At 46.8% G+C, this 14,108-nt stretch overlaps 1 protein-coding gene across 1 annotated transcript in view; it reads right to left on the bottom strand.

The window, feature by feature from the left end:
* Positions 1–3,820: 3,820 nt before the first annotated feature.
* MRPS21 (mitochondrial ribosomal protein S21) overlaps positions 3,821–14,108 on the bottom strand; it is a 216,325-nt gene continuing 206,037 nt past the window's right edge. Inside the window, exon 3 of the mRNA XM_077452429.1 lies at positions 3,821–4,774. Within this exon, the coding sequence (XP_077308555.1) occupies positions 4,594–4,774 (181 nt within the window). The 3' untranslated portion in view covers positions 3,821–4,593. The remainder of the gene's footprint in view (positions 4,775–14,108) is intronic.

The raw sequence follows: 14,108 nt of genomic DNA, 5'->3' as shown, positions 1-14,108 counted from the left end.
CCCAAAAGAAGGGGTGACAAGTTCCAGATACTTTGCAAACACAAAGTTTACTGGATATTCTCTGTAAATACAAGAAATCCATCAGGTTTAAATTTTGAGTGGGATGTATTCCACTTTTAAGAGTGATAGTGACCATTTAATTTATATACCTTGGGCACATCTTTGTGCAGTAGCGATCGCTTACCAGTAGTTTTAAAATTAAAATCATTTACAATTTAAACACTTCAATAAATATAAATACATAGTTTGTCTTTCTTTTCTGACCTACTTTTAATATTGATTCAGACAAAATAGTTTATGTATTCGGATAGGTTTTACACACACCAGTGACTTAATTAGTGATATATACATGTGGGTTAATGCAGGTGTATTTCCCTGCATGCTGGCATGATCCATGTAAATGGGTCAGATGTTATAAGGCATTTTTGAATGCATTAATTATATTCGTCTCATGTGTGGTATTTAGTTCTCCTTAATGGAGATATGGATATCAATAAAACCCATTTCCAATTTGTTTATTTTAAGTCTGCAGGTCACCCCCCCCTTCTCCAATGTATGTAGCATCTGATATAGTATAACAATAGAAATTGGGGGAGATAGGACGCTATATATGCCGATGCAGATTGATATGTTAAGAGCGACTCCCTTTGTGGAAATTCTCCGCTACTATTCACTACCAATATCTGTATAGAGTATTGATCTACTTTTACTTTTGTGCAATTGAGTTTTAGATTGTTGGAATTATATTTACATATAATTTTTTAAAAAGCTTGTTAGATTGCATCATGGATTGACTCTGTATTAATGAGCAGTGTGAACTGAAGCATTGATGGAATGGGGACACAGGTGATGCGCATGTGTGGTGATTAGGCACCGCCCATTGAGAGCAGTTTGGGGAAAATATAAGTCAGTTTGTCTTGCCTAGTGACCAGGTCCATGATTAAGTCAATTTTATGACGAAACATGTCGGATTTTGGCTACTAGGCGAATGAGAGAGATACATATAGGATGCTGAACATCTTACATTGATCCTTGTAAAGCGGCGGTACAGTTAAGGAGCGGTGAGAGACTATCCATCATTCCCGCATATCCTGGGTCCGCCGTGACCAGCTATGCTTCAGTATGGGTTATTCAAGAGTGCTGTGAATTTTTATATTTGGCGTGTTTATTCATCCTTTGATGTGAGTGCAATGTGAGAGTTTATGTGTGATTAAAAAGTTTTATACTGTATCACGCTATGGAAGCAAATCTTTTCTTTGTTGCATGAGAGTATCTATGGGAACAGCCGTGACACCTATGGAAACATCCGTGGCGTCTATGAGAACAGCCATGGCACTAGCCCTGCATTCTGGAGTGGAAACTTGGATATCTCATTTAAACCCTGTAAAGGGGAAAAGCACATCCAGCCAAACACGGAAGTGTGAGGCATATACAGCGGGTGAGTGTAATCACATAAGGGGAGAGGAGTCACATCTAGGAGCGGTGTGGTGAAGGAGTGTAGATGTAATCTGCTGTATATTCAAGAGACACTGGTTAAACTTTTTTTTTTTTTACTATTCCGTTATTTGGATTATGATCTGAAGACTCAACGTATGGACTATGATTACTGGGATACATTATATTATGTACTCAGGAACTTTCACAGTGGTGTTGGTAACGATGTTTTTAGGAAGTGGACATTGTTTGATAGAACTTGAAACAATTCATTTGATTCTCGTTATTTGTTTATTTATTTTTAGTGTTGAATAATATTTAGTCACAGGGTATTTTTTTCAACAGATCGTATATACTTGTTATCACTATTCATCTGGTGACATGCACTATATAATAATTTGTGTTAATTGATTTCGATACAAACTATTAATTTTCTCTATTTCTGTATGCTCAGGGCAGGGTTTGCACAGTGTAGTAACATTTAGTAATTCATGTTCACTGGACTGGGTCTATAGTTTTTAATACATTTGAATTCACTGGTGTGGATTTATATTTAGCGCTGCTTATTCCATTGTTTAGATAAGGAATACTGTGCAGGTTTTACACACACACATACACGGATACATAGTTCAAATATGGCCACTACATCCTATCTTTTGATTTGGTTTTATTTTCTTTGTTTTTGTTTCCTCTTTTTTTTTTTTTTTTTTTAAACGTACATTTTTCACAATTTCTCTTCTTTCTTTTGTGCACCCACAGCACTATTCGTCCTATCACTGTGGGTTTAGCCTTTTCATCGTCATATAAATCTTTTATACATTATGCTTACTCTGCTATACATACGCTTTTTGACAGATGTCTTAAATTTATATTTGGAGAGCATGTAATAAGTATAACTGGGTTAGGAGAGTTCTTTAAAGAGGAAGTAAACCCTCATGAATTTACTTCCTGAATCATTCCCTGCAAAGGTAAAGCATAATGGACTACTATGCATCGCTAGACACACACACACACACACACACACACACACACACACACACACACTCCACCATTATGTTCACTTGTGATTATTTCATCTATTCATGATATTTTTCCACTTTTTTAAACACGTGTTTAATTCATTAATATATACACACATAGATCTACAAATTCACAAGTTTTCTACTTGATTTGACTTTTCATTCTTGATTTGCACGTTTCTCATATTTTTGCTGATATAGTATACAAATTATAAAGCTAGCATTGGATTAATCAATCAGTGACACACATTGAGACCAGATTTAATTAATCTGATTTGATCATGCTGGGTTTTCAGTTGAATCAGCGGTTTAGTCAATTTACTATGTGTCTCACTATAAATTATATTTGTCATTTGCTCTCATGTTTGTTAGCTACGAGTAAGCACTCTTGGTAGTGTGAAACGCGTTAGCTGTTATTGCTTTGCTGTGATCTGTACCGTGTGATCTTGTTTTATGAATAAAAGGCACTAGCTTTATTTTGGAGTGCGGCTGTCCAGAGTCTTCCAATTATCTTCATTAACCACCAACCGTCTAGGCATTCCTGCACTACCCTCACCACCCCCAATAGATAGTCTGGTCTCCTGGCCATTAGGGGGTAGCAGTAACATCTAGGGCTGCCACCTCAGATAATCAGACTGTGCCACAATTGGGTGCCAAACACAGCAACAGCAGTTAAGTAGTGTGTGTGTGTGTGTGTGTGTGTGTGTGTGTGTGTGTTTTATTTCAATTTAAAATGCCCCAAGGGATCAAAAACAGGCATTCAGGAGGCAGTTGTATTGCTTTCTGCTCATTTGTAATAACACGCTAAACTGAGATCTGAAAAAGCAAGCCACCATGGATCGCTTTTCAGAGCATGCTGAGCACATGAAAGAAGCCCAAGGCTCCTTTAACACTTGTGAAACTTGAAAGTCGCACGAGTTGACATAATGCCTGTGTAATCTTGAGGTCTATGGGCATCAAAGTCACACCAAAATAGTGCAGGGACTACTTTGGAGTCACACAGATATGAATAGTACACATTGGAAATCATGGGGTACGACCTGTCATGCAACTTTGCAGTTCCAAGTCGTATAAGTGTGAAAGGAGCCTAACAAAGCCTCACAATGTCTAAACTAATTTTTATTCTGCCTACCTCTAGGCATAATTAAATTCAGCAAAGATTCTCTAGAGGAAGTACATATATTTGTTGCAGTTACAAAGTAGCGGAAAATATCATGTAGACCCTGTGCTGCCTACAATAGCACATTACAGCATTAGTGCTCATTTATACCTCAATCCCAGCATTCAGTGAGCAGTTGCCTTTACATGCATGTGTTATTCCTGTTTCCTTGGTATTATTTTAATGTCACAAAAAATTACTAAGATCATTAGCGAGTGGCGTTTTTAATAGTTTTCAACAACCAGTAATACCTTAAGCCATGGTGCCGACAAAGGTTCTAACCCTTCCATACTTTATCCAATAAAAAAAGGATCTGTTTTGAGAGGAACTATAACTTAAGCCTCTTTTACACAGGCGCTTATTTCTACTGCCAACTGAAAAGGGATCCATGATAAAATCTGTGCAGTTTTTTTTTCAGCAAATGTATTACACAAACAATAAACCACTCCCCCTGGATAAATGATATTGAATTTTATAAAAATTCTCCACAAAGCCCTATTTTAGAATGAAAAAAAAAATGTCCATTTTGATTTACAAGACAAGCTGCTTCTAATGCAAAACGTTTGTGTTACCAGACCCTCAGATCAAATACCATTGTATGACATAGGAATTGCAATTAAATATTTAAAGCGACTGTTGCATGGCCAGTACTGAATTAGGGCACATTCACAGCAATGTACATATAAACACATTATGGGCATTGCGGTGTTCTATATTTTGATAGCATCCCAATGCACCCATGTTCCAGGAAAACAACAAAGCCTGGTAACCACTGTATGTTGTGATGCACTGAAAGGTGCAGGTTAATTTGCTTGGATACGTGGCAGCGTATTCAAATGAATGAGGGCATCTTAATTAAATGCATGTGCAGTTAACTCAGAGAGCTGTGAAGCCAGCCTGAATGTTTTTGGCAAAATGGAACCATCACAACACAGATTCAGCAGATAAAATACAGTCTTTGGCTGAATATAAATTCAGAAACTAGCACCCTGGCCAGGGGTCCTGCCGAGTCTTCCGGGATAGGAATGCTACTTTACGGGTCATTTCAGCGTTATAGACACGTTTACAGGTCTCATATTTAATCCTTCGTTTCTGGATACACGGCTTCTCATAATAACGATCCCTTTTGGCTTTATCCACAATTCCATCCACAGTAAGGATCCTATACAGAAAAGCAAACAGAATTATTACAGAAACTCGCACCCAAAGTCAAAGTTTAGTGTGCGTCAATTATACATTTTTGCCAGCCAGTATTGATTTCCCCTCAACTAGGCTACTTCCACCACCTACCCAGTTTTTTTATTTAAATATAAACCCACTCTGGGTGCACCAAATGCCTTGGCAAACAGTTAATAACAGCGTTTCCAAACTCCAGTGCTCAAGGCACCCCAACAGGTCATGTTTTCAGGCTTTCCATTATTATGCACAGGTGATTTGATCAGTTGACTGCCTTAGGCCGGGTTCACACTGGTATGACAAATGCGCCGACATTGGGAGCTCATGACGTATGACACGTGAAAAATCAATGTTTCCGAAGAAGAGATAGAACTGACCATTAAGTCCCTCCCAGTGCATAAATCCCCGGGTCCGGACGGCCTACCCTACGAATACTATAAAGCATTCCTGCCTCTCCTACTCCTGCACATGAGTAGACTCTTCAATGCTTTCCTACAGAACACTCCCGTCCCCTCGGATATGCAACGTTCCTTTCTTACCCTGATCCCTAAGCCAGATAAGGACCCTATCCGTTGTGCCAATTATAGGCCCATAGTGCTCCTGAATGCAGACTTGAAAATCTTCACTAAAGTGCTGTCGTTGCGGCTCAACATGGTCCTCCCCTCCCTTATCCACAAAGATCAAGTGGGTTTTGTCCCTCTCCGCCAGATCGGAGATAACACCAGGAAGGTAATAGACTTGATCGATGTGGCGAATAGGGAGGGCTTGCCGTCCCTGCTTTTGAGTCTCGATGCAGAAAAGGCTTTTGACAGACTGGGGTGGCCCTTCCTGTTCGCCACGTTGACCCACATTGGGATAGGGGGACCATTCTTGCGGGTTATTCTAACCCCTCCTCTCAAGTTAAGACCCCCTTTGCCACCTCTTCGACCTTCTGTGTCTCCAATGGCACACGCCAGGGACCCTTATTATTTGCCCTCTGTGTAGAGCCCCTGGCGGCGTCCATTACATGGAATCAGCCAATCAGGGGTATACCAGTCAGAGATGAGGAATTTAAGATTTAGCTGTTTGCGGACGATGTTATCCTTACACTGACCCAACCCAGGATTTCCCTACCCAACTTACACATGGAGCTGGACTGCTACAGCGCCCCATCGGGTTACAAAATCAATGCATCAAAGTCAGAGGCCCTTCCAGTTAATATCCGCCCCTGGAGGTGGATCACCTACGATCCACTTTCCCTTATAATTGGAAGTCCACCTCCCTGAGGTATCTGGGGATAAACATCACCCCAACTTTCGCCTCCCTATATCAGGCAAACTTCCCGCCCCTATACAGATCTATTAGGCAACTAATTTCACAATGGCGGAAACACCAAATTTCCCTCTTCGGTAAGATAGCTTCGGTAAAAATGACAATTCTCAGGGGCGTTTCCTGGAGCTTAATGGCGTAGGACGTGCAGAGTGAGAGCTCCGTTTGAGACTACATCCTTTTTTGCTCATCCTTGCGGGGAAAACCTGCTAAATTACCCTACAACGTGGACTATAGCGCCGGCTTTCCTTACAGCCCCCTATGTCGCCTCCTAAGCAGTCCTCAGAGGCTGCGGCCAAGCTCGCAAGATATTGCCATGATGGGAAGGGCAGCGTGGAGGAAGATGGCGCTGGCCCCCCTCAGGCCTCTGAGGAGTCTTCTTCTAATGACACCAAGATCCTCGAGGCAGTCTCTGTCTGCCAGACCACACTTACATAGAAAATAGAAGAAGTCAAGGTTGACATTTCACTTATCCGGCGGGACATCCAGAAGCTACGGGACAGAGCCTCCGACACTGAACACAGAGTGAGCCGCGTGGAGGCGGACATTATCCCCTTGCAGATAACCACCGAGCAACTCCAACATCAACTTAGCGTCATCCTCCATAAACAAGACGATATGGAGAACCGACTCCAGAGATGCAACCTCCGGTTTGTCGGACTCCCGGAGAAGGCTGAGGGGAACGGTCCTCCCACCTACCTGGAAAACCTCCTCATCAAGACGTATGGCAGAGAGGCTTTCTCCTCTACCTTCATGATTGAACGCGCTCACCGCTTGGCTGCACGCCCTCCGCCAGCTTGGCGATGAAGGTTCTCGGGGGTGCCCCACCCCCGAGAACCTTCATCGCCAAGCTTCTTAATTACCGTGACAGGGACACCATGCTACGTCTCACCCAAGAACGCGGCAACATACCTGTGTCGGTGGCGGTCTTCCCCGACTTCTCGGCCAAAGTACAAAAGAAGCGAGCGCAATTCACGGAGGCTAAAAGGCAGCTGCGGATCCACAATCTCCCCTACGCAATGCTGTTCCCGGCAAGGCTCCGTGTGATACACAATGGTAAAGTCCAGTTTTTTGAAGACCCTGTGGCTGTTATACCCTGGCTGGAGAATCCCCAAGCCGATGGACGGGCGAATCGCTGACTGCGACTTTATACTCCCACAGCGGAGCCATCCGCGCTGTAACCGGGGACCGGCTGCACCTTTTCTCATCTGCCACAGTGAGTTGAACTGCCCAGGTCTCCTCCTACCCTAGTTCCCTCTCCTCCTGCCGGCAGGCCTCCACCGTACTTCTCACCATGGCATTTGTTCGGATGGTGGCGATTAGTCCACTGAGTCTCCCTCCGTCCCCTATTTGCACTTTGGGTTTTCCCCCTACAATACCTTCCTTTGCCCCTCAGGCGCTCTCAGACACTTCTTAGACCCTCTCCCGGACCACCCTGCACACCGTTAGCCATTGTACTGTTGGCTTTGCAGTTTTCCCATTTTGGGTCGCCCCCGATACCCTGCCATGGTCACCCCTGGACATGGATGCCCCCCTTCCACCACGCTGACCTGGCATTTGTATTCCGTTCTGTAGGATTTGTTTCCCTGGCCAGCACTCACCTTCACGTCTGTGAAGAGTGTTTATCTGTTTATATCGCCATGCTGGTCCAGAGTTGGCGTAGCTATCACAGTTTGTTCGGATTATATGCTTTGGTTGCTACATCTGACAGTTAATAAATAAAATACACAAACGATGTATTGCATGCACTGTCTTTTTCGGGTTGCGGGGCCGTGGGCGGCTCCCCCTGATCCGGGATGGTCAGTCCTGGGTCGGGGGGACGCCTGGTGGTTCGGGGCGGGCTTGCTCTCATGGATCCTCTATGCACCAGGTGGCCTGTTCTGGGCCCCCGCGGTGGGGCGATCTGGAGATGATATTTTGTGTAATGGGACTCCCACTATATGCATATGTGTGACGCTCAATGTACTTGATTTGTGTTTGTCCCGCCCACGTGCGCTGGCTGGGGGAGTGCTGTTGATGGGGGCGGCACTTCGCGCACTTGGATGCTTCGCTTCCGGGTTTGTTCTCACCCCCATGCGCGGATTTTCCGCCTGCCCACGTGCGGCGCTCTCCCAGCTGCACGCCTCAGATGTCGGGGGGACGGCCGCATTTTGGTATGCTCTCGCGGGGGGGTGCCTTCTCCGGGGGGGTCTGACTGCGTGCTCACACCTATACTGCTATCGCATGGCTACACTTAAAGTGCTTCACATGGAATGTCCGCGGGCTAACCCTAAACGAGCTGCTGTTCTCACTCATCTAAAACGATTGAGAGCAGATGTGTCAATTCTGGTTGAGACCCACCTTACCGGGCAAACTCAGCTGGCCCTTAAAAAACCCTGGGTAGGCTGGTTGTATAGTGCCCCACATACCTCTAGCTCTCGCGGGGTAGCCATTCTTATTGCTAAAACGGTGCAATTCCAACTCCACGAGCTGCAGTCGGATCCCCAGGGTCGGTTCCTCTTCCTCCATGCTACCATTGGTGGTCTGGAGATACTCCTGGCATTTTACATCCCGCCACCCTTTCAATTTCATGCACTCCAGGAGGGGCTTATTTTTATGGCTAGATAGATACCCTACGGTGCCTGTGCTGTGGGCGGGAGACTTCAACATGGCGATTAACCCCAGCATGGACTGACTTGGAGCGTCCTCCCGGACGTCTCCGCCCTCTTGCAACACTAGATTTGGTAAGTTTCTGGCCGAATTTGCTATGACAGACTCCTGACGACACAAGTACTCGACCAAAATTGCCTACTCATGCTATACCCCATCGCAGCAGTCACTGTCCTGCATCGACTTGATTTTGCTCTCCCCGGCTTTGCTACTTGACCTAGTGGATGTGGGTTTTGGTACTAGAGTGCTCTCGGACCACTCCCCATACTGGCCGTCCTTGGAGGCTGAATCCCTTCTGGCTCACAATCCTTCCTGGACTGGAGACCGTCCAGGGGGAGTGGACATGGTTTTGACACTAATGAGGGATTGGCGTCCGCCGGGTGGTTTGGGAGGCCTTCAAGCTGCATGCGAGACTGGTGCTATCCACCCGCATAAACCGACACAGGACTACATCCAGAGTAGCACTGCAACAGTCAGAGGAGCGGTTAGACTCCCTTGAACAGATCTTCCAGGCGGACCCCTCGGCTGCTAATGCGTCTCTCGTCCGATTACAGGCTAGACTGACTAACCACTTACACTACGAACAGGCCAGGAGGGGCATATTTTTCAGCCGACAACGTGCATTTGAGCATGGTGAACGTTCAGGCAAACTTCTGGCTTACATGGCTCAGCTTGACCACAGCCCTTCGGTTGTGGTCCGACTCCAAGCGGCCGACGGGACTACTGTTTCGGACCCTGAATCAGTGGCGGAGGAGTTCAAGCGCTTTTACTCCACCCTCTACACGTCCACAGCACGACACTCACATGACAAACTCGCCCTCTTTCTCCAACATATTGACTTACCCTCCCTCACCAAGTCCCAGAGAGCCCAGTTAGAAGCGCCTTTATCCCAAGATTGTATAGTGGAGGCCATGACACAACTCCCTCCCTCAAAAGGCCCGGACGGTCTTCCCCTTCCCCTTTTACACAAGCTTCCAAGAAGTCCTTGCCCCTAAACTTCATGCCCTATACGCCCATATATTAGTCGGAAACTCTCCCACTATCGATGGGCGAGGCCCTCATTGTTTTGATCCCCCAAACCCGGTAAGGACCCCATTTACCCCGAATCTTATCGCCCTATCTCGCTCCAACAATTAGATATTAAAATCCTGGCCAAAATTCTCGCTTTGAGACTTAAAGCATTCCTTAGCTTGATCCATCCAGACCAAACTGGGTTCATGCCCCAAAAGAACACTGCCTTCAACCTCTGCAGGCTCTTCATGAATTTACAATCCCCACATGACAACATTGGTTCGAGAGTGGTGGTGAGCCTGGACGCCGCAAAGGCTTTCGACTCTGTGGAATGGAGCTATTTATGGGAATGCCTGTCCAGATTTGGGTTCGGACCCAAATTTATTAAATGGCTGAAGCTCCTCTACCAGGCTCCCACCGCTCGGATCCAGGTCAATGGTAGGATATCTGGCTCCTACTCACTATCTCGGGGCACCCGCCAGGGATGCCCGCTCTCCCCCCTACTGTATACTCTGGCCGTCGAGCCACTGGCCATTGCCATCACCCACCCACGCATCAAGGGCCTGCGCTCAGGATGTCTGAGACTGTAAGCCTCTATGCGGACGATATGCTCCTCTACCTAGAGGACTCGGGCCCGTCCCTTGAGGCCGCTCTGCGACTTATAGAGCGGTTCGGGGAATATTCTGGTCTTAAAATTAAATTGGACCAAGTCTCAGATACTCCCCTTAGACCCAGGTGCCCCCTCTGCGGAACAGGCGGCGCTACCGCTAGCTAGGACGAGTCAGATTAAATATCTTGGTTTTCAGTGTTCCAGAGCAGTGATCGATTACATCGCACTGAATATCGAACCCCTATTCTCCTTTCTCAAAACTAAAACCCAGACGTGGTCCCGACTCCCACTTGGAGATATGGGGCGCATAAACCTAGTCAAGATGATTCTTCTCCCTAAACTGCACTACCTATTCTGGCACTCCCCCCTTTATATTCCCCCTAGAATTTTCAAGTCCATGGAAAGCATTCTCAATACTTTTGTATGGGGTACCTCCCGGCACAAGCTATCGTGGCGCACACTGAAATGCCCCACCTACTTAGGCGGTACTGCCCTCCCTGATCTTGCGTTTTACTACATGGACTCCCAACTTTCCCACTTCCACTACTATAATCAGATAAAGACCGTTACATGTCCCTCGTATGCACAGTACACAAAAGTCACATTGTCCACCCGCTTCAACTTCTCCTCTGTGGTCCCCCCGGGTCTGCGCAACCTAAAGATAGCATGCTTTTCCACCATCGCAGGATATGGCACCAGGCCACTGATGCGATCAAGGCCCCCCACACCACACACACACACACACACACACCCTTATGGGATAATCCTCAGCTACCTGAGTTGCACACTGTTCCAGATCAGGATCAATGGATAACCGCGGAAAGATTGTTCCTCTTCCAATTTTTTGACGGCGGGGCGATCAGATCGTTCCAGGCTCTCAAAGTCGAATTTGACCTCCCCAACCGCATGCTCTTTAGATACCTCCAACTACGGCATGCTCTCCGCACGGTTTGCAGGCCCCATCCCTAGACTGGAAAGACTGCCGCTTGTGTCTGCGATCGTCGGCCACGACCCTAGGGGGTTGATCTCTTTTTTATAACCAACTCCTTACGCCGACGGCCACTGCTCAGGCCTACCGACTTAAACTACGGTGGGAGGCAGACTTAGACGCCATGGAGGATGCGGACTGGGAGGACGCGCTTGCTGCCTCCAGACTGGTGTCCCCCAAACTCTCAGACTTACTCATTTGTACATGCTCCATAGATCCTACCTGACCCCCATCCGCCTGTCCAAATTCAAACGGAATTATAGTTCGGCCTGCCCCAAATGCGGTGACCCTAGGGGCACGTTCTACCACTTGTGGTCCTGCCCCAGACTTCAGGACTACTGGTCCCAGGTGGTGAAATTCCTGCACGACCAAATGGGGTCCCCACTGACTTTGCGCCCCCGCCAATGCCTACTGGGCATCCTTCCTCTACCTGAAGAAGAAAAGTATCTTAACATTTTTCTGCAAAAATCACTGTTCCTTGCCAGAATGCAGATTGCTCGGGGGTGGATTGGGGCGTCCCCACCCACTGTCCAACAGTGGTGGGGGGCGGTCAATGCCATCCTCCCATACAAGAGGGTGCTGTATTTGCATAGGGGCTGCCCGGCTAAATTTAATAAAATATGGGACAGATGGATGGCCAATTCCTCCACTTGCACGGCACAGGACTAGCCTCTCAATATGGTGGGTCACCCACTCCGCTCTTGTCTGCTCCCCCGAGCCGAGTTTGATCGGTCACCAATCCTTTCCTGACGGGTGCCCTGCCCGACTCCGCTGCCCCGGGCTCCGCACCTCCTCTTGATTACACCCTGGGGGGGGAGACGGCTGGATCCCTGAGGGGGTTCCGCCTACCCCCCCGATAGATATGTTTTGTATGCTAACTTACCTTTTTCCTTGTGTCAGATGTGTTATCCTTATATTTGGTGCATGTTGCACCGCACTCACATGTTTGCTTTCTCCGATCTTTATGCTCAATAAACTTTTTTTTTCTTTTTTTTTTTATTCAAAAACGACAATTCTCCCGAAGCTCCTTTATCTCTTCCAGACCCTTCCCATTCCCATACCTTACCCACACCTGAAAAGATTACAAGCAGATCTGCTCAAATTTACGTGGAACTATAACCGCCACAGAATACCTCAAGTTCGGACGGGGGTCTGGCGTTCCCTGACCTCATTAAGTATTACCAGGCGGTCCAGCTCCGTGCGGTTGCCTCCAGGTTTACCCAGAGATCGTATAACCGATGGACGGAAATTGAAAAGCTTTGGTTGGCTCCAATTCACCCTAACAGTATGCTCTGGAGTTTGGCGACATTGGTCCCCCAGGCCCGCTTATTGGGATCTATGTCTCAGCTGCAATGCCTCTGGCGTAAGCTCTCTAAGTTGTATGACCTGTCCTCAGATAAGTAGCTCCTGACGTCTTTCATATGCAACCCCAAGGTGCCAGATAGTTTAACCTACCCGATGTCATGCCCCTGGTCTACTCAGAAACCTCTTCCATCTGGGGACCCTGTCCTACGCTGACCTCCAATCCAAATTCGACCTCCCCGTCAGGGATTTTACAGTTATTTTCAAATACGACACTTTGCTCAGACCATATCCTGCGACCTACGATTCTTTCCGCCTTCCTCATTTGAAAACTTAATTCTAGCAGGTACGGCACAAAGAGGAATGAACTCCGATATCTATAAAATAATCAATGCATTCCCTATGGGTTCTAAAGGCAAACATGCTTATATGCTCAAATGGGAAGAAGCATTGGGTGAGGAAATTACAGAGTAACAGTGGCGGGGGATATGGTCGCAGGCCTCCAAAAGCTCCATATGCACACTTTACGGGGAAAATGCATACAAAATTTTATTTTTTTGGTACATGACCCCAAACGTTCTCCACTCCATCTACCCCTCCATACCTGACAGGTGCTGGCGGTGCCTGGAGCACAGGGGCACCCTTACACATTTTTTGGCAGCGTTCCCGTATAGTCCCTTTTTGGAAAGAGGTCCAGCAACGCTTGACCAGTATACTAGACCAGCAGATGGCCCTGACCCCCCAAACCTTTTTGCTGGGCATCCCTTTTTCTAAACTGATGAAATCCCAAAAGAAATTATCCCGACACATCCTGACAGCCGCGCGGTGTCTTGTTGCCCTCCATTGGAAGAAGACACAGCCTCCTACCCCCGGCGCTCTCCACGCTAGAATCAGGGACGTGGAGCTGATGGAAAAGATGACCGCCAGGATACAGGACCGGGGAGAAGCGCATGATGTGGTGTGGGGTCCCTGGAATCTCTGGGAAGGTGACATGACCGGGCGCATGGAAAACCCATGGTGACTATCAAGCCCTACCTCTCTGCCCCCCCCCCCGGCGCGCGCGCGCCCCTAGTCCCCTCTTTTCTTTCTCTTGGTTACTCCCTCTTTTTCCCTTTTCTAGTTCTCTTTTTTTATTGTCTCTTGAGAGTATTTTTGATAATGTTTCGTACATGCAAATAGTAATGTAAGAGAATACCTGCTACCGCAGCATAGGCTCTTTCACTGGAAATAGAGCTCTGAGGATTTGTATACCGATTTTCGGTGAAGGTCCTAACGACTGCGGATGAGCCTCCTCGGCCTGGTCTGTACCTAGTCCAGGTGGCTATACTTTGTAGGTCGATATGCATGGACTACTTGCTACCTTACCTTTTCTTGTTATTCTAATGCTGCAGTGAAACGCATGACATGTATTGCATTGTATTAAACGAATAAAAAGTTATTTGCAAAAAAAAA

This window comes from Lithobates pipiens, unplaced genomic scaffold (assembly GCF_037356315.1).
Source record: "Lithobates pipiens isolate NorthernLeopardFrog02 unplaced genomic scaffold, aLitPip1_a1.2 Scaffold_23, whole genome shotgun sequence".
Classification (NCBI taxonomy): domain Eukaryota; kingdom Metazoa; phylum Chordata; class Amphibia; order Anura; family Ranidae; genus Lithobates; species Lithobates pipiens.
This window is presented reverse-complemented; position numbering and strand designations above follow the sequence as displayed.